Below are 24,300 nucleotides of genomic sequence, written 5' to 3' on the forward strand. Positions count from 1 at the left end.
GAGGTCTGAGCTTTGAGAGATCCCTTAACAGTAAAGTCTTTCAAATATCAACAGGTCGCTGTCATTGTGAACCGCCCTCTAGGAAACAGTCAACCCCATAGAGACAGCAACCCCAAAGAGTGAACTGAAAACCTTTTGTGCGCCTGCGCCTCGCCCAAACCAGACTCATCGATTTTTTCGCTCAAGAGTTTTCTCCAGTCAGTTTTGGGGGCAAAGTGCAGTCGAACGTGTTGTCAGCCTTGCAGAAGTTAAGATCAAATAATGCAGTTAATTGCAATTGGGGTACTCATTAGTCTGGCGCTCGGCTGCAGTGCAGCCATAAGTGGACCGTATCTGTTTTGGGGTCACGACAAGGTATTCAGTTTGCAACCCCAAGCGTTAGTCGATGCCAGCAGCAGGGAGCAGCCGCTGACGCAACTGTTCAAGGATGTCAAGGCGATAATAATTTTCGTGCGCAATGCTACTAGCCGTCTGGAGGGCACCAAGTATCCCAAGTTTGAAAGTCTGGTGAAGAACAACGCGTGGACATATCTGCCGCAGCGCAGCCTGCCCGTGGAGCCCTACAGCTACAACGCCAACATTGAGGTGTGTATCTATGCATAAGTTGTATGATATCTATGTAGAGCATGCCTCCTTTGCGCAGGTCATCAACCTGAGCGGACAGAGTGAAGAGGACGACGCTGAGCTGCTGACGGGCTACAATGATGCCATAACCATTTATGGCCATGGTGAGGTGCTGGGCATTTTAGCCAGCCGCGAGGAAGAGGCTCATTATCTGGCCAAGCGAGAAGCCAAGGACGAGGCGAAGGAGGAGGACACCAATCGTGCCACGACCACACAGTCCACGCTCATTGAGACTGAAGTGACCCAGGTCTACATAGCCGAGGGCAACAAGGCTGTGCTGATCTTGACCGGGCCGCCCGAGCTGCGCCTGAGCAACGAGACGCTGCTGCTGGAGGAGCACAACAAGCACATCACCTTCGATGATCAGCGCGCCAAGGGCTACGGTCGCCTGAGCATCACCTTCATGTACAACAGCGAGAAGTGCACGCTGCGCTTCAAGTTCTCGCTGCTGCGTGGCACCTGGCATATGCGCAACGTCGAGGTGGAGTACAGGGACTACAAGGCTGTGCTGCCGGCCATTGGCAATGAGTATACGCTGCCATCGGCGCCGCTTGGATTCTCCTACCGCTGCTCATCCGCGGAGCTGCTCTTCTCCAACAGAAACACCAACGACACTCAGATGAACCTGGTGCTGTCCGACTACCAAGTGCAGCCCTGGCTTAACGGACGCAAAGAGTTCGGCGATGTCTATGACTGCGTTGGCTTCATCACATCACCTATTTTGGCTGGCCTGCTCGTGACCGCCTTCCTGCTGGGCATCCTCTCGTTGGGCATCACGGCGATGCTCAGCATTCACACGCCAAATCGATTCGAGAGCTCCCGCAACAAACAGTTAACATTCACCGTGCAGGAGTAAAGCTGCTATTCGCCTGCGAGCGTGAATCTCAAGCTGCTGCAACATGTTTGCTCTGATTACATTTACGCCTGTTAATCCGCTGGCTTTGTTCACGTTGGCCATCGAATTGTTTCTCATACATCTGCTCTTTGTGCTAATTGTGCTCTATATTTATGTGCTCTGGTATTATTAGTGAAGAGCGATTCCAATTAAACACAAATATATATACAATATGAATACTCAAGTTGAATTTGTTAAATTAAATGAAATTCGCTAGTGAAAATAAAATATGTTCAGTTTGTGCATTGTTTTTGTTTGCTCTCGCAGAATACTGCAGTTTAGTATTTTAATCTGGTAATTTATTAAAAAATGCCAAATGCATATATCGATATATCGATACGTTGCTGCTATCGCCTTTTGGCGCCTCTAATTAGAAAAGTATTGAAATGCTTCTAGCGTTTATATTTATTGGTATTTATATTTATTTACATATATACATGTAGATACTTTATGAATTTTCACTTAAAGCCAAAACCACTTGAATAATAAATAAATTAATGAAAAACATATTGTACGTCTAATTGTAGTTTTCACTGTAGTCAAACATCTGCTTGGGCTCCTCCTGCACAATTTTCTTTCTAGAGTCACGAAAAAAACATTTGGGTCCATGGAAATGTTGGTGACTGTGGCAATGTCCATGTTGACGGTCCCATAGGAAACCACTAAAGTGGGCCGGGTGGTGGTGGTGGTGGTGATGGTGGTGTCCATAATGATGATGTGACCACCAGGATGGAGCAGGTGTCTCTCCATGGCAATGATGGCTCATCGGTCCAGGGTGAGCAGTGTTTTCCCTCGAACAGAACATAGTTGGACTTCTAATAGGTACTTTTCCGCTTTGCTATTGACGTTACAACGAGTGAACTCGAACTGAGGCACCAAGAAATGAAAAAGCTCTTAAATACGAAATTGCTGGCTGATAATATTTCACAGGTTCTGGTGTAATGCAAACTACGTATAAATGAATGTGTGTATATTATATCAACCGGATGATAAGCTCGTGGGATCAGACACTTTGTAAATATTGGAAATTTATTGTTTGTTTATTGCTTTACAGTAATATCTATAGTTCATTATTCATTATAGATATTTAAACTTAATTATTTTTATTTTATTAGCTATTGTTAAATATTTAAAATCGAATGGAAATTGCTCTTTACTTTTCTTTCTTTCTTTTGTCTCAAATTCAAGTTTAAATTGGTTCGCCCCTTGTTTATGTTTATAAACCAGTTTTATTTATTGATTTTATTTCCACATAACTCTCCTCAATTTGTTTACCTACCTTACCTTCATTCCACCCAATGCGCCGCCGAATGAGAGATTGTGAAATTGGCAAATGTTTATTTGCTAATGTGAAAAAAAAGTGAAATGCATTGCGACTAAAAGCAGAAATAAAGAAAAGAAATAGTAAAGAAAAAAAGAGAATTTGAGATCTGGTTGCCTTAAAAGGATTGCGCTTAGCTGGAAATTCTGGTTGGCCGCTTTATCAGTTTTCCTTGAGTCTTCTTTTACTTTTCTCGATGTCTCGAGGCAACTTACTTTCATTGGCATTGGTATTGGCATTGGCATTGGCATTGGCAACTGCACTGCACGCAATTAAAGCCGCATAAATGTTTTTGTCCACTTTGCGCGTCTCATCTGGCAATCGGCAGCTGCTTGCTGCTTGCTGGTTGCTGGCTGCAGATGCCCCAACTGCGTGCGGCACATGCCCCAATCGGCATTGGGGCAGCTGATTTATGCATCATTAAGTCACGCCAATTGCTCGTTTGAGGCGCGATTTTGTTTGTACAAATCTTTATTTCTATACACTGTTCATTCACTGTATATATGGGTCTATATAGGAGTATTGCATTTGAATATAGGTCAGCATGAATCTTATGCAGATTTTATGCATATTAAATTGAACTTATCTGGGGTTTGATTATGAGTTTGTATGTACATATACATATAAATATGCATATAAAAAAAAAGTTTTCGTATTTAACTATAAAGAATTTAAAAAATATATATTTATATATAAAAAAAAAAAGAAAAAAAAACAATATAATAAAATAATAATAATATAACAATAAATATAATAAAATAATTGAAAAAATTTATTATTATTTAATAATATATATGAAATATTGTATATAATAAAACAAAAGTATTTTTGAATATATGAAATTATTTGAATCTTATATTTTATGAGGAATCCTTATTAATTTTATTAGAGCTTTAATTCTTTTTAATTTTTATATTTTCAGTACAGTTTTTACAAATTTTTAAGGAACATATTAAGAGTATTCCTTTAAATAATTAAAATTAAAAAAAAAAAAAAAATTATAAAAAAAAAACGTTTAAATATTTAAGAAAAATTGTAAAAAAAAAAAGATTGTAGTTTAAGAGATTGTAAAACTGTTCGACTAGGGTTGCCAACAGAAAAGGAAATAGATATGACGATTATTTCCACATACTGCGAACAGCGTATGTGGCAGTCGTTGGCTTTGCGTTTGAACAGATTTTATTATTGAATGCGAGCCAGTGGCCGGTTTTCGTATTTAATTTCTACGACTGACGACTGACATACGACACTAGCCGCTGGCTTTGGGCCACCCGATTTTATTTTCGTTTTATTTCACAAACCGACCATACGAGATTTTCCCAAAAAATTGCTGGCCCCCAGCTGCGTTCGCAATGCGTTTCAGAAACGAAAGAAGAAGCAAGAAACGAGGAAGACAATGTGATTGGTTTTCATGCAGCATCCGTTGGGGCGCTGGGGCTGCTGCTGCTGCCTGAAGTCGGCAGTGAGAATGTTTTTGGGGCCGCGTCAAAGTATGCCAAAGTGGGTCGACTTCGATTGCGTTCACTTTTCTCGCTTACTTTTACTGTCAACCGAACGTGCGGCCCAGCTGCCGTCGGTTCAGTGACATAAACAACAACGTGCCGAGGCTTGCCATGCAAAAGCAAAAGTTGCACCTGATTCTGTAATAAGAATCACGAATCGGTTCGCACTGAGGCGGCGACAGGCGCACTAGCAAAATCTCACTCGGCGACTGGGCAAAAGTTTTGTGAAAGTTGTTGTTGCCTGCAAAGGAGACGCCACAGCAGCAGCAGCAGCAGCAGCAGCAGCAGCAGCAGCAGCAGCAGCAGTCGTCGCGCCACTTTAGCCACACATCAAGCAGATGATGTGCCTGTCGAGCTGCGATTGGGAATAGGATAGCAATGGATTTTCTCCATCAATCGAAATGGCTTGAAATACCGCGAAATGGCCAGAAAGCGCGTGTATCTTGGCCATTTGTGTGCGTCGCTTGGCAAGTTCAAGTTTTCACCTCTCTCTGGTTCGGCATTAACAGCTTATGCGTCATTATATAAGAACATATCATAAACACTTTTAGCTATGAGTCTACAATACATCAATCGATCATTAATCAAATTGGCTGCAGAAGCTTAGACAACTGACTATATATATAATTATCCATATGAATTTTAGCTTTATTTTGCGTAGCTTCAAATCAGTTACTGAATGACAAAATGATGAAAGTTGCTAAAATCATCTAAGCTTCTTCAGTTATGAATGGCTTTATGGCATCAATCGCACAGTCAGCTACCCACACTCAATACACCATCCATTCTTACATTAAATAGGAATCATTTCACAGTATCTAGGGGCTACTGGCTTCAATCAAGAATCAATAATCCGACTTCTTACCAGAAAACGAATGATTTTTCGCCTGTCAATTTAGTTGCCAGCTCTCACAGCATTTACTCACTATTTCTATAATCAACCGCATGTGTTATATAAGGATCTGATCTATATCAAGCATAGCCACGAGTTGATTATAATGCGGCATGAAATTGCATTATTATTACGCAGCATCCGACAATTTGAGCATTGTGTCTGCATACCCTATCAGATGCTGCTGCGGAAGCGCATCGTGAGATATGAGCCACAATTCACTCTAGATTACAATTAACAAGACACCTTAATCAATGCAAAGGGCATGCCGCATGCAACGAGCCAGCGTGCAACGGCGGAAATGTATTTTGTATTTGTATTCCAAGACTCGTTGATGTGGGGCTCTTTGATTTTCAACTCTTGTCAGCGCACGAATCTGTTTTGGAAGATAAACCTTTTGTGTGTGGGAAGAAAGAGGGAAAATGGAGTAAAGTGACTTTGGACTTAACCTAGTAAAAAGTTCAAATCTTTAAATATATCACAGTTCATATTTGAGTATATGATGAGAGCGGTAATCAAATAACCAGTTTCACAAATTCTTTATAGGTATGTTTATATATGAGATTATGCATATATAAGATTATGCAAATGTGATATTCGAAAATTCTAATACAATTATTGAAAATGCATATGCAGGCGTATATTAGTATAAGTATGGACTTAGAAAGGTCCATTTTTAAATAAGAAACAGAAAAGAGCGTTATTTCTATATAAATATATACAGAAATATAAAAGCAAAAGAGAGAGGGAATAGCGAGAGCAGAATGACAGCGAGGCAGAGAAAGAGCGAGGCAGGACTGGGAATATAGATGATACAACGACGGAGAGAAGCAGAACAAAATCGAGGAAGTCAGAAATAGAGAAAGAGAGAGAGAGAGAGAGAGAGAGAGTCAGTGAGAGAGACAGAGGCAGAAAATAGAGAAGACATAACTACATATGGTGATAGAAAGAGAGGGAGGGGAAGATAGAGAGAGAGAGAGAAGAAGTGATAGAGATATAGAGTGGGAGAGAGAGAGAGAGATAGAAAGAGAGGGAGGGGAAGATAGAGAGAAACAGAGAAGAAGAGATACAGAGATAGAGAGAGAGAGAGAGAGAGAGAGAGAGAGAGAGAGAGAGAGAGAGAGAGAGATAGCTAGAAAGAGAACATTTGTATTTCAGTTAAAGGAGACCTAATAGAGTTTTTTCTGGCAAGGCTGACAAAAAAAAATCATCAAACCTAAAGTCGTAAAGTTGATTGAATGATATACGTAACTGCCGTACAAAGTTCAAGCGTTAATTTAAATTTAATTGAATGAAGAAAGATCATTCCAATTATTGTTTATGGATTTCAATGTCTCCCCAATTACAGTGAATAAATCTAGTTTTGCTAGATTGCTAGTCCCCGCTCAATAGTCAGACAGAATAAATTCCTTGCTTACTCTGTGTAAGTGTAAACTATTTCAATTTTGCTATAATAGCTATAAATAGATATATGTGTCTAGCCATAGATTGGTTATACACGTAAGTAACTTGTTGACATTATGAAATACGAAAAAGATAATCGCTGCGATTTTGGGCTTAACATACATACATATATACATAGATATAAATATAAAACGTAACGATTAGATAACACTTAGTACGAATTATGATTACAATTTGTGAATGAAGGGAAGACGTGGTGTTTACTTGGCCATTGTGGATACGTGGCTCAAAGGGCCTATGAAATTAGGTTACTGTATTGCTCACCTTCACATTTTGCCACTTTTCTTTCTCTTTTCATAGACATAATTATTATCCATTGGTAATTAGTCAATGTGATTATTGAAAACCCATTATAGCTCATCATCGTTGCTGCTTTATCATGGCCACATGCGAGATATTGCAGAGTTATGGACAAATATTTTGCAATTATTTATAATAATTACTTTGCTCAATATTTGTGTTAAAATTTTATGATTATTGCAAAAGTTTTCCGAGAAAGAGAAATCGCCAACTTGCGCTTGCTCCCCTACAGTTGGGGAAAATGCAACACACACACACACACAAAGAAGCAAATGCCACGCGCTTTGGGCGAGTGGCTTATAGAAATGTCCATGTCCATGTCGATGTCGATGATGATGTGGATGTCGCTGTTGATGCCACCACTAACTAAGTAAGTCAAGTCAAGTGGTTGTATGTGCGTGGTTGCTGCTGCTGCTTTAGCTGCTGCTTCAGTTGTTGTTGCCGCTTTGACGCGCTGGTGAAATGTGCGCAGGCGCAGCTGATATAAAATTCGCAGAGTTTGTGCAAAACACGCAAGTTGACAATTTGATGCGTTTAGTAAATCAAAAACGCTAATTACTTGATTTGGTAAGCGATTTCGAAATGCGAAGACAAGCACTAAAATATTAGTGGAGAAATGTGAGCGACTAGCATATACCCTGTAGGCAGAATATCATCAGAATATGATCTATAAGCATGAAGTCTGACTGACAAAAATATTGTTCTATTTAGCTATTTATTAACTATAGAATATATATTAAAACTCTAATCAAAAGTCGATATTTTAATGCAATTATATTTATTTTATTTTTACACTTTTCATTTAAAACCAAAACCATTTGAAAAATAAACAAGTTAAAGTAAATAATATTATACGATTCCACAGTATGCCACCATAGTGGTACGGGTAGCCGTGGTGGTGGTGGTGCGGCCTATGATGATGCGGATGAGACCACCAGTCTGGGTGGGAGTTGTACCCATAGCAGTGATGACCCATTGGGCCAAAGCGTGACGTGTTTTCCATTGAACAGAATATCACAAAGAACCCCAATGGGTGTTTTCCTGCACTTTGATTTAAATGTTTCAACGAGGGAACTCGAACTGAGGCACAAGCAAATGACACGTTATTTAAATACTAATTTGGTGTCTGATAATAGTTCAAAAGTTCTGGTGTAATACGAAGTAGCTATTGTATGGGAGCTTCAACCAATTTCAGATTTGATAAGATAAGCAGAGAAAGTATTTATTAGTAATGCAAAAGGAATTTTTTCGGGATTTGAAATTTGTTTCTCAAGAAAAAAGTTTATTCATATAAACATATTCTTAAAACTGAGCTTCATTGTCTAAGCAATTCTAAAAATATTAAAAAGTTTAGAGTTAAAATTTTTTAATTATTTAAAAGAAGTCCAGAGTAAAATTGAAAATATCAGAAATAATATAGTAAATATTCCAACAAATTCGGGTCTTAGTTTATATAGATAATCAACATCATATATAGTTACATTACCTACATTAGTCAAGCCCAATATACCCCACTTGAGCACGCATTCACTGAGCATTGCGCGACACACTTAAAATAAAATAAATACAATAATTAAGTGAATATCGAATGTGCAGAGTTGCTCTGCTTTGGCGTTGTTCAACAGTTTCACATAAATATTTGCACTGTCTGCAGCCTAGTGAAATGCGTTGGCGAGAAAGTGAAATGCGTTTTAGAAAGGAAAAGGAAGCGTGCTGGGAAAACTCTCAGCTTGCCAAGTGCCTCGGCCAGTGGAGCAGTTGCTGAGCTGATGAGTGGCGCTGTTCGCGCAATTAACGCGCAACCTTGACTCGGTAATAGCTTTATTATGTCGGGTAGACATATGCATATATATGTGTGTGGCATACCCCCATGAACCGCTGCTCCACTGACTCTGCCCCCTTTAGGCTGTTTGCCAAGATCTGCGTTGGTTTGTTATTTTCATTTAGTTGGTACTATTTTTTTATGGCTATTTCAGTGACGAAACTTAACGCCCTGTTAATCCGGCTAAATGCAAGTGGCGCTGCGGCAACCCTGGCGCAAATAAATACCTATCGGACGGGGCGCCCCACACACAGCCGCCCGCTCACCCAAGCTCCCCTGCTTCAGATCTATTTCGGTACGTTTAATTGTTTACGTTTTTTTCTGTTTCTTTGGGTCTTTCAATTGCGCACGATTAACGCGTAAATAAGATGTGAAAATTTTGCAATTTTCCCGGCAAGGTTGATGTAGTTTTCCAGAGCTTTTCGTGCCTGCGGCCATGTGAGGCTGGCATTGAGTGTTGCTAATCAGTTGAGTTAAATCTCGCTGCCGATGGGAGTTAACCAACAACTTCTTTCGTTTCGTCTACTCTCCAGCTGGCAGCCGCCACTCCATTTTCGTACTCGTTTGGCTAAAATGAAGTTGGCTTGCCAAACGGCAATTAAGACTAATTGGCTCGGAAAGTGCAGCCCACCACAGTCGCTGCTTTGCATAGACTCCAACTTAATGAAAGGTTTCTCAAAGTTGCATCACAGCTAGAAAATTGACTACTTAAACACGCTTAGATCATGTGTGCCGTTTAATATGAATTTTTGACTTGGCGTTAGCTTAAGGTGCTGGCGATTATGGCCAACCAACCTAAATACCAAATGCCATAGCACACATAACTTTGGCCACGGCTTCAGCTCTGTCCATCATCGCATCGCATCGCATCGCATTTAAGCTTGGAGTAAGCGAGAGTCGATGGAGTCAAGCAGCTGCGCAAATCTTCAAGTGAAAAAGCGAAAATCAAGCCGCAATAAATTCTAGAATATGCTGCAGAAATACCCTAGAATTTTGGCAGTCAAAAAACTTGCAAAGTTTTAAGGCATGAATATGAAAAAAATAATAGAAATATAAATATATTTGTAAGTCATAACTAATAAATACTTTTATTTTTCTATTATTCACTATTAATACTTGACAGAAAATTTCAATTAATATTTTCATTAAGTTTTTTTATTTATTATCTATTGTATAAAAATATAATAGAAATAGAAATATATTTGTAAGCCATGACTAATAAATACTTTTATTTTTCTATTATTCATTATTATTACTTGACAGAAAATTTCAATTAATATTTTAACAATTTTCTGTTTTCATTAAGTTTAATTTTGTTTTATCTATTGTCTCATAGATCTTCTTGTGTTTTCTACATTTTTTTTCGCCATTATTAAAGTCGTGAAAGTTCCTTATGAAATACCAGAAAAGCTTTGCTAAATAAATTGAAGTCTTTTCGTTAAGTTTGCATATTCTCAATATGCCCCGTTAATTCCTTTTCTATGCTGCATTAAAACAAACAAACAACGGTCATTAGCAACTGCTTGTGCTTTAGGCGCGCTCAATTCGAATTGGCCGCAGCAGCTGCTGCTCACACGACAACAACAACAACAGCTGCGCGCCTGCGCTCGCACTCACACTACACTGCGCCGGCACACACTCTCCATCTTTCTCTCTCTCTCTCTTTCGCTCCAGCTTGTGTTTAGCTGTTGGCACTTTTTCGGTCATGACATTCGTTCAGTCTGCATTTGACTTGCGGTACGTTCGGTTCGTTTAGTTAAAGCTCTCTGCTGACATTCGCTCTGCGACTGCGACGGCGCTTGGGCAACAAAAACGTCAAGTGAAAGATTTCGTCTGCTGTTGTTGTTATTTTCGTTGTGAGTGCGGCGGGTGCATGTTAACGGTAAATCGTGTCTGCCGAATCAGAGTAGCGAACGCTTGCGCGGCCGTGACAAGAATTTTGCTGTGGCATTCGCCACAAATGTTCGAAGAGTTAATGAAGTGCAAAAATGTTTGTTGTCTCCGCCGACATTGTTGTTGTTGAATTCGCTGTTGGTGTCTCCGAATCGCTGTTGTTGTTGGTGTCGCAGCAGCCGCAGCAGGCGCTGTGAACAATTTGATTTGCGGTTTGCAACGCCTGACCCAGGCCTTGGCCCTAACCCTATCTAATCAACTGTCAAGTGAAAATTGTGAAGAAAACATTAAACTAAGTGGGGCTCTGTGAAAGATTTGCCTGCCTCCCCTTGAGAAAAACGTAAATCCAAGGTAGGTTTTATCTGAAATATTTCAAATTCCAAACTGAAAATTTCACTTAAGTTTTTATGATATTTTGTTTGTTGTTTTGTTTTTTCTTCTTGGAAATCCATTGTCAATTTTATATGAAATATTTGAAATTCCAAACTGTAAATTTCACTTAAGATTTTTTTTTTGTGAATTTCGGGCAGCAGTTTTTGTTAATTTGTGCAGCTTGAGTTTCGGTTCCCAAAGCCAAGTTGATTAGCGCTAAGGGCGCGCCCAATTAGCGGGCCAACCTGGCCAGGTAATAAAAGACAAAAAGGCAGAAGAGCCAGACAGCCGGCTCTGACACTCCGTCTATTCTAATTGAATGAAATTAACCCACTTTTTGGACGCTGTTAAAAAAAAAAAAAAAAAACTTTTTTTTATAAAATTGTAGCGCTCTTTGTTTTTTTTTTTTAATAATAATTGCCGCGAGCCCAAAAAAATATTATAATATAACTAGCAGCGGCTAGTGGGGAGTGATAGACTAACAGGTACCCTGCTATCAGTAGGAAGAATAATCGGAGTAAAAAATAATACCAATCGATGCTTGAAGTATTGTTGTATTCATCTATGTATGTAGTTTCATTATCATCTACATTTTCTCTCCCTCCATCATACCCTACTTTAAGTTACTTTACAGCGTATAATGAATTACTTCTTTTTTGTTTGCTGGCCGCAAGCACAGACGCCAGCTGCCAAATTATGATGAGCCGTAACCCACTCTAGCTAGTAAATAGGTAGAACCTAGCCTCCGGCTTTGGTCTAGCTATGCCACTTGACCCATCTACCTGAATCTGGCTAGCAACACCTCTTGGCTAGAAAGAAAGACAACTACAACAACAACAACAACTTTTACCTTTGTCTCAAGCTTTTCAATGTAATCAATCAATATGGTTTGTAAGCCATGTTTACAATGCAGCACAGTTGGGCCAAATTCTAATGTTGGCTTAAATGGCTGGGCGCAACAGTTAGATATTTTTCTTTTGCTTTTGTATCCGAATTTGGAGCGTGACAAGAATTTCCTTTTGCTATGCAAAACTTGTGCGTTCTGTTTTGCAACAAAATCAATAAATCTGCGTTGGCTTCGCATTGTCCCGTTGCGGCTCGAATTTTTTGTTTTGGGGTCAAGCTGATGTTGTGGCTGATCTCGGGTTGCCAATTGATTCACAACTTAGCGGTAGTTGGTCTATTGAAGTTCATTGTTTGCAAATGGGAATTCACAGAGTCTAGTGGAAGATGTTTCGAGAATATATATGTATGTATGTTATTTACATCCATATATTATAATTTTCCAGATATTTACAATTTTTGTTTTCACTTTTGTATATAATTCTTACTACTGTTTTATATTAGTTAATATTTTAATAAAATTTATTGAATTTATAATAAAATAATTAGGTTATACATGCATATTTTCAATGAAATTTAGTGAATTTACTCACACTCATATTTTTATACATAATACATTATATAAGAATATTTCCTTACAAAAATATTTTTATTATAATAATTGTTTTTTTGCTATTCATGATATAATAATATATGTTTGATAGCCATAAAGACTTCAAAAATTCTAAGACTATATGCTCTAATTTTGTTTTTAATTTTTATAATAGATTCTATATACATATCTTATAATATTAACCATGCAATTGCCATGGTAATACATAATAAATTGAAAAGATAAAAGTTTGTTTGCGATTTTCGTAAATTGTGTACTAAATTAATCGAATTTAATCTTTCAGCAGTTTTTTTTTTTTTTTTTTTTTTTTTTTTTGTCTTTTATTAGTTTAATAGAAAATTTATAGAAATTTTGACTATTATAGCAATTGCCTGCAATTGCGCATATTCCTTCAAGATTAAAATATTTTGTATTATTTTTACTTATTTTTTTTCATATTTTTCAATTATGAATTTTATTTTTTAACATATATAATTATGATAATCTCAAAAGTGGAGCTCTTTGTAGCTTCAATTCAGAGCAATTCTTTAGCCAAGTCTTTTTTTCTCAAGATATTTTGAAGCACGCACAGCATCTCTCTCTCTCTCACTCTCTCTCTCTCTCGCTCTTTCTCATGGCTAAGCCGCGCTGAGTAAGTTTATTAAATGTAATTTAACTGTACTTCTAGCCCAATTTTTTTTTTTGGTAGTGCTGCCTAGTAATTGCAGCAGGTGCTCTGCGCGATTCGCACAGCCAAATGCCAGAGATTCTGAATGGGCATATCAAAAAAAAAAAAAAAAAAAAAAATTGGTTAATCGCCGGCGCACGTGAGCGCCAATTGCTGCTCGCAGCTCGTTATGGACAGCAACAAAAAATGAAGAAGAGACGAAGATACACACATTCATACACACAAAGGTGGCTCGATTGCATGCTAGCGCCTGTTGGCCGGGGCAATTAGAAGTTTGTTGGCCTGCGAAAATCACATAGAAAGGCAGCCACAGTCATAGCGACAGAGACAGCAGTCAAAACAATAAAAGCAAACACAACAAATTGTTGTAATAATAGTCGTAAAAAATAATAATAATAAAAAAAGAAGCTATGTTTGTTTCTTTTTGCTTGAACAACAAATCATTTCACATTTCCACTTGGGCTCGGCTCTGGCTTAGACGCCGTCTCGCTGGTCTCTCGGCCGGGTTCATTAAACCGTCGCCAGCTAAGCCTGGTCTGGTGTGGCTAACAGCTCTCTGGCTGCTCTAGCAGCTAAAATGGACCGCAGAGTTCTACAGCTTTGGCTTCCGTTCTCAGCTTCGGCACTGTCACCAACAGCAGCAGCAGCAGCTGCATGTGCGCTTACATAACACGCCCCTCCGCTGCCCACCTGGCTCAGCCGAGCGTGGCGCGATCTCAGGTGTCATAGGCTTTGGCTTTTTGTGGCTTTTTCTCGCCCATCTCTCAATTTGTCGCCCATTGTGGCATAATTGTATTGCAATCATCGCCCAGCCCTTTCTCCGGGCCCATCCATCTGGCTGCGTGCGTGTGTATCTGGAAATCTGTTTGCTTAGCCGCGCTTTGTGCCGGCTCATGTTGGCCCATGTCTCTGCTCGTGGTTCTGGCCAGATAGTGAAGAAGTCATCTGCATGAGCTCAGCAACAATCGCACACACAGCTTGCGGCCTTATCTATGGGATTTGCGGGCAAACATGTAGCGGGAAATCTGAAGCGACAGCACGTGAGAAGGAGAGGGAGGGAGGGCGGTGCGCACATCATGTAAAGATAGCCAGGTAGAAAGATCGAGAGCGAAGCTGACAAATCCTGTGCAACGTTTTGGCCACACGTTGCGGCACAATTTGTGCCATTCGGTTCCCACAATCTGCCAACTGCAGTTGCCAGGCAATTTGTTGGAATAAATTGCAATAAATACATAAATTATAATTAAAGAATAGTTCTCATAATGGATATGATCGGTGTATAACACGCATAAGTCGGCATTGTTTGGTTGAGATAACTAAAACTGTATGTGAGCATGGAAATGGAATATACATATGGAGATAATAACATAATATAACATAATGTAATATATATAATATATATAAAATAATAAACTAATATACGATATATATCGATTTTTTATAGCAATTAGTCTATTTAAGAAAATCTCTTTTATAAATATCGCTTTTGTGTTATTGATTATCACTCTAAGGACCAACTTAGATCACAAACATTGACTGGTATGAATATCCCAATATGATCTAAACTAATGTATGTTTGCTCGATTTGATTAGACTTATAGAAATGATCGCTTCTTTTATCTAAACAGTTCTATCCTTTTATTTCTTCAAGCCGGAAATACATTTGTCTTTTCCTCTTTCCATTCCATACTCAATATTTGTTTTCTCATCATATCTCTTTTCTTCACTACTCTTCATTTAATTTATTTTGGTTTGCTTTATTATAATACATATTATTTTTACATTTCCCTGTCTTCTACTGTCTTCCCTTTTCTTCTCAACATAACTAATGTTTCTTGTACCTTCGTCTATCTTCTCCTGTTCTCTATTCTCTTGACTCATCTTCACTCTTTTCTACTGTTCAAATCTATTCACATCCGTCTCTGCCCTGACCTTCACTCTACTTATTCACTCTTTTCTTCCATTCCTCATACAGCTATCTACAGTTCTACCCATTTCCTGCTCGACTCACTCAAACCGTGGTATCTTCTAGTCAGTCAACGCTCGACTAACAAACTCTAACGTGTGTTTATTAAAATATATAAATCTTTGGTAGATTTCAACTTGTTCATAAAATAATTTTCTCACCGAAACACACCTTGTTTAGGCGCTAGTTGGAGCCGAAGTAACGGCAAAGCGCATTTAGAATGAAACCGAACAGCAGAGGAAAAAACAACAGCAACAACTACAACATCAACATCAACATCCACTCAAAACAACAACAACAACAACAACAATAACTGACAACAAGTGGCTCCCCGGGCAGCATAAAAGCAAAGGGGTGGGGTTGTGGCTGGGGAAAGGAAGGGCGGGGAGGGGTTTTTGTTTCAATTAAGGCGTCTACCTGGCCGTTAAGCGGTACCAGGTAATGCACAAGTCTTGAACTCTTTTGGGTGGGTCACTTCCAGCCTTGGCTGGAGGCGCTGCGCTTGGCTGCCTCCCATATGCACAGGCCGCATATACAATATACATATATATATAGGCAACAATTGTTGCTAGGCATAAAATGTTTAATTCTTGGGAACACACAGACATTACACAAACAGATATTACCAACAGAGCAACTGCCCAAACCTCATCTGCAGCTCTTTCGCTGGTTCAGCTTCAGCGCGCATTGGCGCTCGAATTCCATGTAAATATGCGAGTTGCATTCAACAAAACAGGTGAAATATGCCCGAGTGGGCGGGGGATAGTTAGATTTAACAAGAACTTGTTGTACTTAAAATATGAAACTTTCCTAAATACTCAGCTAAAGTATGGCTAAAGACTTGGTTCAGCCTCGCTAGATGGGTGGCACCACCAAGATGAATCGAGTCGTGTTGTTGTTGTTGCTGTTGTTGATCTTCTCATGATCATGAAAATGCCTTGCTACTGCATGCATTAAAGGTAGACTGAAGTCGAAAGATGGTTTTAAATATTTAGTCTGAATTGTTGCTTAATTAAATGATATTAAAATATAAGAAGTTGGTATAAATTAAGAGCAAACGGTTTTAAAATAATTTATTTTATACAAGATTTTTTTTTATATATATGCAGAAACTCTGAAAAAATTATTAATAATCAGGAGCATTTAATAGAGATCTAGTATAATTGAATGCAATGATTAAAATTTAAATATATAAATATATATATAGATCGACAACTTTCCCCAACTGATACTACGAATTAAATAAATAGCACATTACTCAACTCTGACAGAAGAATAAGAAACAAGAGGAGTCTATATCTCATTGTACTATATATTTTATCAAGAAGAAAGCATGCGCGCTTTGTAATGAATGTGACTTAGTCAGTCTTAATAAATATTTAAGAAATCATTTATATCATAAAGTTAACAGAGACTGAGGCATGCAGATCAGACAGGCAACATTGACTGATTATAGTCTACAGATAGTCATAACTATCTCCCACACAAAAAGGGAACTCGAATACGTACCTCCACGTGAAGACAGAGAGAGAGAGAGACAGAGAGAGAGAGACAGAGAGAGAGAGAGACAGAGAGAGAGAGAGAGTGTGAGAGAGGGACAGAGAGAGAGAGAGAGAGAGAGGGACAGATAGAGAGTGAGGCGAACCTTAAGTATTTGCACGTGAAATATGTCCAATGGGTTAAATGCATTATTTAGCATTATTTATGGCTTCACATTTGAATAGCTGTTGAAAATGTGAAAAAGTTTGCAGCTCCTTTGATGACTGTTGTTGTTGTTGTTAGTGCTTCATTGTCTGCGCCTTGTTTTCCTAGTTGTCATTTGTGCAGTGGAAAAACTCCCACAATTGCAATCACAGATATGATATGATATGTTAGCTATACACATACATATACATAGATATGTATGTATTTCCTGAACAATCGCTGCGACTCGTTCGCTGGTGTGTGCGTAAGGCCTTAAGTTATGATAAATTATGTGGCCACGCCCACTCGCACGCCGCCCCGCCGCTGGTGAAAGTGGCAATTGTTGTGTGTTGTGCCTAAGCGAATTCTTACCCAGACAGATTTCCTATTTATTAACAATTGTATATGAACACACATACATTTATTTATTAATGATTTCTTTCTTTCTTTTTTTGCAGCATAAACTACGCACAGAGTTTGGCAATTCGCCCACGCCATGTCCATGGAACCGAAGTTGTTGTAAGACGCAGTTGCTCTCGATTCTCATTCACATTTGTACAAATTTAACACACGCGCATCTGACCATCCCATATTAACCCGTTAGTTGCTTAGCCAGTCAGTAATTAGAGCTGGACTCGTCGACAGGAAACAGCTGCTGCTGAAGAACCACCAGGACGCCATCTACCAGAACCAGAACCAGAACCAGTGCCAGTCCCTGTGCCTGCCCATGGCGGACAGTCGGGAGCGCATTCGTGGGCCGTCGCGCGATGGCCGCGAGTTTCTGACCAGTCCGCGCCAGGTGCTGCGCCGGCTGATGCTGCTGTCGGAGGGCCGACAATATCGGGAGGCGGCGGGCGTGGTGGGTCGCCTGGGTCCGTCGGTGCTGCACTCGGTGATCGCGGAGCTGCCCATCGATCTGCTGCTGGAGCATCTGCCGCACAGCGCCTATCTGCTGGAGTCGTTCTACACAAGGTAAGTCATAGAGACTCCAACTGCCCACCAGTTGCTCCATCTCTTTCTCTCTCTCTCTCTCTCTCTCACATAGGCTGACCACACTGAACAGCACGCCCAAGCCGGATGTGCCCAGCGAGACGGTCGTTTGGCAGCTGGTGCGTCTCTTTGCCAATCCACACGAGCCCGGCCTGCGACAGCGCTGCTCCAAGCTGATGCAGGCGCTGGCCCAGTATGAGCCCGGGCTGAGGCAGGTGCTGCGCGAGCGGCGACGCAGCTTCGACAATGCCGTGCAGGGATTGGGCGTGCATGGACTGACCACAGATGCCTCCGGGCAGCTGATATCGTTGCACGTGGCGCTAAAGGCAGAGCTGCAGCGGCACGTGGACACCTACAAGATGGCCATACACAAGCTGGAGGAGCTGAGCATGGTCACGAGCAATCAGGACCCGGCGCACTCCTCCCACCAGCGCCTGCTGGCCATCAACTATGGCGACATCCAGCAGCGCCTGATTGACAACAAGACCCTGCTGACCATGCTCGATAAGCCGGCGCTGAAGCAGCTCCACACGCTCGTCGAGAACCTCAGCACGCGCGTCGAGAACGACAAGGAGGTGCTCTCCTGCGTGGGCCAGGTGAAGCGCCTGGATGCCCAGGCACACATCGAGAAGCGCCCGGCCGCCGGCCTGCTGATGAACTTCTCGCGCGGCTGCGAGGTGGTGCTCCACATGATGGGCCCGGAGAGCGTGCCGCCCAGTCCGCTGGCGGCCAGCAAAGCCACAGCCGCGGGCAGCGCCGGCGGCAGCAGCTGCAGCGACGGCTACCACTCCGACGACTCGGCCAGCGAGGATGGCAGGTAAGTCACCTCATCTCGTTGCTATTGTTTTCTCTGCTCAAAATGCGGCTTGACATCATTTTGGCTGATGTCTGCGCACCCCACGCACCCTCATCCGAAACCGACTCTCATCCGCAACTTCTTTCTCCCACGTCGCAGCGAATTGGTGTCACATTATCGAAATCTCTACATCGAGAACCGAGCAGACGCCCTGGAGGCATTGGACAGCTTGCCCCAGCTCAAGCACGTGCACAGTCTGAAGGCCAAGATACTCTTCTCCATGATTGTGGTAAGTAAAGAAGATTTCCAATTTATTTACAAATTCAATTTGCAAACATTTATGGGGTCTCTGAGGTGCTGAAGCCGTAGAAATTCAAATTATGGGCAATTCGTTTTAAATATAATTTCTGGAATTTTTTAGAGTAGATAGAAAAGGAAATTCGTGAGTCTTAAGTTACATTTGGAATCAAAAAGTCTGTTTATTGAATTATTCAATAACTCTATATAAAGCTCTAGTTCTAGTTTGGTTATATATATATATATATTTTTTTTTTATAAACCATAAATATTCACTGATATAATAATAAATAAATATATAAATATGTTACAAAAAAAAAAAAAAATAAATAAATAAATAAAAAAAATAAATAAATAAGTCATACATAGTTTCTAGTTTGGATAAATAAAATTAATTTTTTTATAAACCATAAATATTCATTGATATAATGATTAATACATAAATAAACATTATAAAAAATAAAAATAAAAAAATACATACATAGCTAATCATAATAATAATGTTTTTTATACATTAATAATATTATTGGTAAAATAAAAATATGTATTAAATACATTATATAAACATTTATTTTATTTTTTTATAGTATATTTTATATATTAAAAAAAGAATAACAAATATATATATATTTTACTATATTAAAAATTATTATATGTTTAAGAGAAATAAATATATATTTAATTTTTTTTTATTTATTTAATATATTATACGAGCTTCAAGAACTGATTGACTGACTAACCATTCACATATGGCTAAAAGAAGAGGGAATCATTTTACCAATGCTTTGCATGTCTCTGAATTGGTTCTATAAAAAATAGATAAATAAATAGATATGCATAATTTCATTACAAATAAAACGTTTTTGCTTAAGCTCAATAGTTTGTTTAGATCAGCGAAATGAATTATGTTAAATTTAAATTAGCCACGAATGAGAACTTTTACCTCGTTCCAAAGAAGACCATTCAAAAAATAATAAAATTAACATAACAAACTGGAGTCATTAATCAAATGCGAATATCGAATTTATATACATTCTTAAATAACTAAAACGGACCTCTTTATTGAGCTGTTAAAGCTCAAGAATGATTTTAGATGTGCGCCAAATTGAAAAGTTTATAAATTATTTGAAATTCGAAATGAGAAAATCATTTTCAATATTTTGCCAATTCACGTTGATTACGATGTTTGTGACTTTGCTGGTTTAGCCCCAGCTTGGGCTCGGCCGCAAATTGTTATTGCAAAATATCAATTTGCAGTGCAACGCAACGCTGCAAGCGCTGGAACTGGAGCTGGCGCCGCAGCTGCTCGAGTTTCGTGGCGCTGATTAAGTGTTATAGAAGAAAGTAAAGCGCCGCGGGGCTGAGAAATTACGTTGGCGATTGAGCTGGTTTCTGGCGGCTGTCAATAAATAACTTTCGATCTTCGGCGCTGAATAGAGACAAGTGGTTAGATAGATGAATGACACCGGCAATTGGCCGGATCAGCTGCTCTGGGTTGGCCTGGCTTGGCTTGGCCTGGCTTGGCTCGGTCTTTGGCCGTGGGCAGCTATTGAACCATGGGTAATGATTGGCATATTTCAAACCTTCTTTTCTGTCTTTCTTTCTCATATTTTGTGCAGCTTTCTTTTCGCCTGTGCCACGGCATGCGGGAGCGCAAGGTGTTGGAGGTGCGCCGCGTGCTCAACTGCGCCCTGGACAGCAGCAGCGAGACAGCCCTGGCCCTGGACCGTTCGGTGCGCCATCATCTGCACGAGACAACCGAGACCTTTCCGCTGGGCGAGATCGAGCGATCCGTGTTCAATCAGGTGCTGTCCACACTGCACGAGTATCCCTGCCTGGAATCCTGTCCGCCGCTGACGCACTTCGTCAGCGCCTGCGTGCGACTGGCCTGGCGCATGATTAACCAAAAGGCGCCCTACTATCTGGACACTGATTTCAATCTGGGTATGTTGATATGCTAACATAGTATGTTTATTTAATCATATTTAATTATAATGCTATTCATCTCTAGGCTTTCTGCGTCCCGAGAAGCACGAACGCCATCCGCAGTCGGATCGTCGCTCGGACCTGATCAAGGCCTTCCTCTGGCCCGCTCTGATGCAGAACAACCAGTGCGCCTTCAAGGCAGTCGTGGCCACCTAGCCGACCCAGCTGCCTACTTAACTAGCTTAAGCTACGCAATTTGTACATAATTTATCTTACTCGTAATCCCAATAAACATAGCCTAAACTCTAAGCATTAGACGTCGATATTCAGCCTAGGCATAGCTGATGGGCTTCAGTCGCACGCTCTGGCTGCGCTCCTTGTTGGTGCAGAGCAGCGGGTGCTCCGCATAGAACTCAATGATCTCGCAGGGCGAGCTGAAGTGGCGCTCGTGCGGCTTCCACTGGCCAATGGCGAATCGCTGGCGCTTATCGATTTGCCGCACAAACAGGTGATAATAGAGACCGCCCGCGCAGATGCTCACGATGTACTTGATGCACACGTCCGTCGCCTTGAAGGGACGCACCAGACAGGCGCCGTCCTCTCGCTGGTAGAGCATGCGCTCGGCCATGCTGCGGTCCACGGTGAAGTAATATTGCTCGGTTTCGATTTGACGCTGCTCGATCTCCACATAGTTGGCATCGGCTTCATCTGCAGTTAAATAAGCGTGTGAGTGAGTGTGTGTAAGGACAAGATATAATATGCTATATAAGTCTGAGAAGATTAAGTAAAATCTATGTATGTATATCTTGATAGATCTAGTAAAATTCGGAAAGAGATTTAACATAGTCTTCTTTTTGGTAAGCAGTAGAAACATTTATCAGATTGGACTAGATATTACCATATAAAAATGTTGGTATTAAGTAGTTTTTTCTTCATGATACAATCTTTCTCTATTAAAAGAAAGATTATCTCTTTCTTCAGTTATATAAAGAGTAGAAATATTTGTCATTATTATGATTATTATTTCGTTCTTCTTTCCAATTCCAAAATCTGAATCTGCATCTTATAATTATAGCTAACACTCTAGACTCACCCTAGCTACAAATGTATGATTCACATTCTCTAGATTGTTAGACAGCACGTCCTTATATAACAAAGAAAGCAGTTCGTAAACTTTCCTTACATACAAATATATTTCTTAAATTTTTTTATTAATCTCTATTCCTGAATATAGAACAAAGAAAGTCTTCTGTAAGTTTTAACTGCTAGAGTATTGGCACCTCGGCATGCCTCGGCATGATAACAAAGTTTATTATCAATGTATCTCGCTCAGAACTCACCCACTATGACATAATCGTGTGGTGCTGCTCGTGGCAGGTCGTCATCAACGATCGATTCTGAAACTTGTTTGTCCGCGTCGCTGTTGTCGTCGGCGTCGCCGTCGCCGTCACCGTCACCGGACTGGCGCCTGTAGCTGCCGCAGCAGACACAGCAGCTCCGCCGATAACCACCGGCGCAGTTGCGATCTGTGAGGCTGTTGTAGAAGCGCGCGAACAAATTCTGCAGAACCGTCCAATAGACACGTGCGCACCAGCACATGGCGTACTCAATGGCTGAATGGCTGAATGGCTGAATGGCTGAATGGAATTGAAGCCAATCTCTGCTTAGCTCAATTTGATTTCTGGTTCTAGTTCGCTGCCGTTGCGCCACATCTTCGCGATGTCTGAGCAAATACTGAGCCACTGAGCCACTGAGCCACTGTGCCTGCGCCCAGAGCGGCAGTGTCTGGACTACTGACAGAGCGTCTATTAATTAAAAAGTGCTTAATGCGCAGCTCAGCAGACGTGACAATGTGTGTGTGTGTGTGTGTGCGAGTGTGGGTCTGTATGTATAAAATGACCATATGTAAATATCATAAAGATAAAGATATAAACAATATTATTTATTTATGTACCCTATAAAGTTCTCAATCCAAGAAAGCCAAACAAACAAATGCAGCAGGCGAAGGCATTTTATATGCACTGTTTTCTGAGAGGACCTACTAAACATTCAGATCTAATAGATATAGTAAACAATATATATATTTTCATTTTCACTTTTATATTGAATAAAAAAAAAATTTTTTAAATATAAAACATTACATATTTCTTTAGACTCTTTTTTTTATAGGGTAGTTGCCAGTCCATCCGCGTACCCCACATCATTCCCATATTTTCTGTTGGGGCATATTTGCTATTTTTATTGCTGGTAACCCGATATGACAATTGTCACAGTCTTTGCCAGCGCAGCCAAGTGCAGATCGTGTCACTTGGTTCGACTCGGTCGCCGAGCATTCCCACAACCAACCAACACACAATTTGTAAACAATCTCTTAATGTGTGTTTGAAGGCAGCTCCCGAAACGACACATGTGCCATCCGCTTCCCCCACCCCAACCATAGCCACAACCCAACAATTTGCCACAGCGAGTTACTCATCGCAGTTCTCAGTTTGGTAGGCATTCATTGAATGTGGAGCCCTGTGAGTTGTAATGCCCAGATCCCAAGAGATCTTATTTCCTATTACATAGCTCAGGTTACTGCAAAGTGTAGACATGCTGGAGCCAAGTGGCTGGTATGTGGCGCAGAATTTCAAACTCAGTGGCGATGTCAATAAAATTTTATAATTTAAATGTACGTAGAATTTATTTTTATAGAAAAATAATTAACTCGATCTTGTTTTTCACATTATATGTTATTAACTCATCAATTTTCATTTTAATCATTTGAGAGGATTCGCAAATGATCGAGGTGTAAGTCTTATACAAAGTTGTATAACTGCTGCTTATTATAATTATTAGCAAAGTCACTATTCCGCGTCTTATACAAAATTTTATTACTCATTCTAATTATAAGCGGAGACACTAACCTACTGCTACAATGCTCTTGCTTAACGACCAACGTACAAACTTAACGAAATCACAAAAGTACAAACAAAGTCAACAACCCAACGAAAGCACGCTATCACTTATACCAGTATAAGAATAACCAAAATTCAGCATATACACACACCATTAAGGCAGCTAATGCTGTCGTTCGAAAAGCTTTATAAAATATTAAATAAAATACTGCTGACAGCTGGCTTTTAAAATTGAAAACATCTAATAATATATATTTGAAATTTATAGAATATTTAATCAAGGTTCAGTAAACAGTTCATTAGAGATTACACACATAAATAAAGCAAAATTCCTCCTTAGCCACATGCAAATATAAGTAAATAGTACAAGTGCAAACATAACATTTTAGGGTAAGATATAGGCAGCAAAGCAATAACAACCTGAAGGCACATCACGTGCGTCAAATGTCAATTAAATGATTTATCAATGTATATCTATATATATATGTATATGTATATTAATGTAGCATTAATAACAATGCGATATATAATATGATC

At 39.9% G+C, this 24,300-nt stretch overlaps 3 protein-coding genes across 4 annotated transcripts; 2 read left to right on the top strand and 1 right to left on the bottom strand.

The window, feature by feature from the left end:
* Positions 1–166: 166 nt before the first annotated feature.
* VhaAC45RP (VhaAC45-related protein) lies at positions 167–1,703 on the top strand. 2 transcript variants are annotated; one of them, XM_018112442.3, is made up of 3 exons: positions 167–585; positions 644–1,455; positions 1,514–1,703. In XM_018112442.3, the coding sequence occupies exons 1-3, from the start codon at positions 262–264 to the stop codon at positions 1,650–1,652; spliced, it is 1,275 nt and encodes a 424-aa protein (XP_017967931.1). In that variant the 5' UTR covers positions 167–261; the 3' UTR covers positions 1,653–1,703. The 2 variants fall into 2 exon arrangements, with proteins under 2 accessions (XP_017967931.1, XP_017967930.1); XM_018112441.3 differs by having other exon boundaries at positions 171–585; positions 644–1,703.
* An 8,808-nt stretch (positions 1,704–10,511) lies between these two features.
* Positions 10,512–21,170, top strand: LOC108649109 (uncharacterized). Its single transcript, XM_018098113.3, has 7 exons — positions 10,512–11,064; positions 17,316–17,376; positions 17,503–17,829; positions 17,903–18,664; positions 18,803–18,932; positions 20,560–20,884; positions 20,952–21,170. The coding sequence occupies exons 2-7, from the start codon at positions 17,354–17,356 to the stop codon at positions 21,080–21,082; spliced, it is 1,698 nt and encodes a 565-aa protein (XP_017953602.1). The 5' UTR covers positions 10,512–11,064; positions 17,316–17,353; the 3' UTR covers positions 21,083–21,170.
* LOC108649110 (uncharacterized) lies at positions 20,920–22,681 on the bottom strand. Its single transcript, XM_018098114.3, has 2 exons — positions 22,207–22,681; positions 20,920–21,574 (listed from the first exon to the last, which is right to left on the bottom strand). The coding sequence occupies exons 1-2, from the start codon at positions 22,463–22,465 to the stop codon at positions 21,198–21,200; spliced, it is 636 nt and encodes a 211-aa protein (XP_017953603.1). The 5' UTR covers positions 22,466–22,681; the 3' UTR covers positions 20,920–21,197.
* Positions 22,682–24,300: the final 1,619 nt, after the last annotated feature.

Source organism: Drosophila navojoa, chromosome 2 (assembly GCF_054131105.1).
Source record: "Drosophila navojoa isolate 15081-1374.11 chromosome 2, UAZ_NAV_1.0, whole genome shotgun sequence".
Classification (NCBI taxonomy): Eukaryota; Metazoa; Arthropoda; class Insecta; order Diptera; family Drosophilidae; genus Drosophila; species Drosophila navojoa.

Bases quoted from the DNA above. Each gene is read 5' to 3' on its own strand.
- LOC108649109 (XM_018098113.3), top strand. From the start codon at position 17,354: ATGTCCATGGAACCGAAGTTGTT. The intron at 17,377-17,502 runs GTAAGACGCAGT...ACTCGTCGACAG, and splicing joins TCCATGGAACCGAAGTTGTT to GAAACAGCTGCTGCTGAAGA. The intron at 18,665-18,802 runs GTAAGTCACCTC...CCCACGTCGCAG, and splicing joins TCGGCCAGCGAGGATGGCAG to CGAATTGGTGTCACATTATC.
- VhaAC45RP (XM_018112442.3), top strand. From the start codon at position 262: ATGCAGTTAATTGCAATTGGGGTACTCATTAGTCTGGCGCTCGGCTGC. The intron at 586-643 runs GTGTGTATCTAT...TCCTTTGCGCAG, and splicing joins GCTACAACGCCAACATTGAG to GTCATCAACCTGAGCGGACA. The intron at 1,456-1,513 runs GTTAACATTCAC...GTGAATCTCAAG, and splicing joins GAGAGCTCCCGCAACAAACA to CTGCTGCAACATGTTTGCTC.
- LOC108649110 (XM_018098114.3), bottom strand. From the start codon at position 22,465: ATGTGCTGGTGCGCACGTGTCTATTGGACGGTTCTGCAGAATTTGTTC. The intron at 21,575-22,206 runs GTGAGTTCTGAG...ATTTAACTGCAG, and splicing joins ACACGATTATGTCATAGTGG to ATGAAGCCGATGCCAACTAT.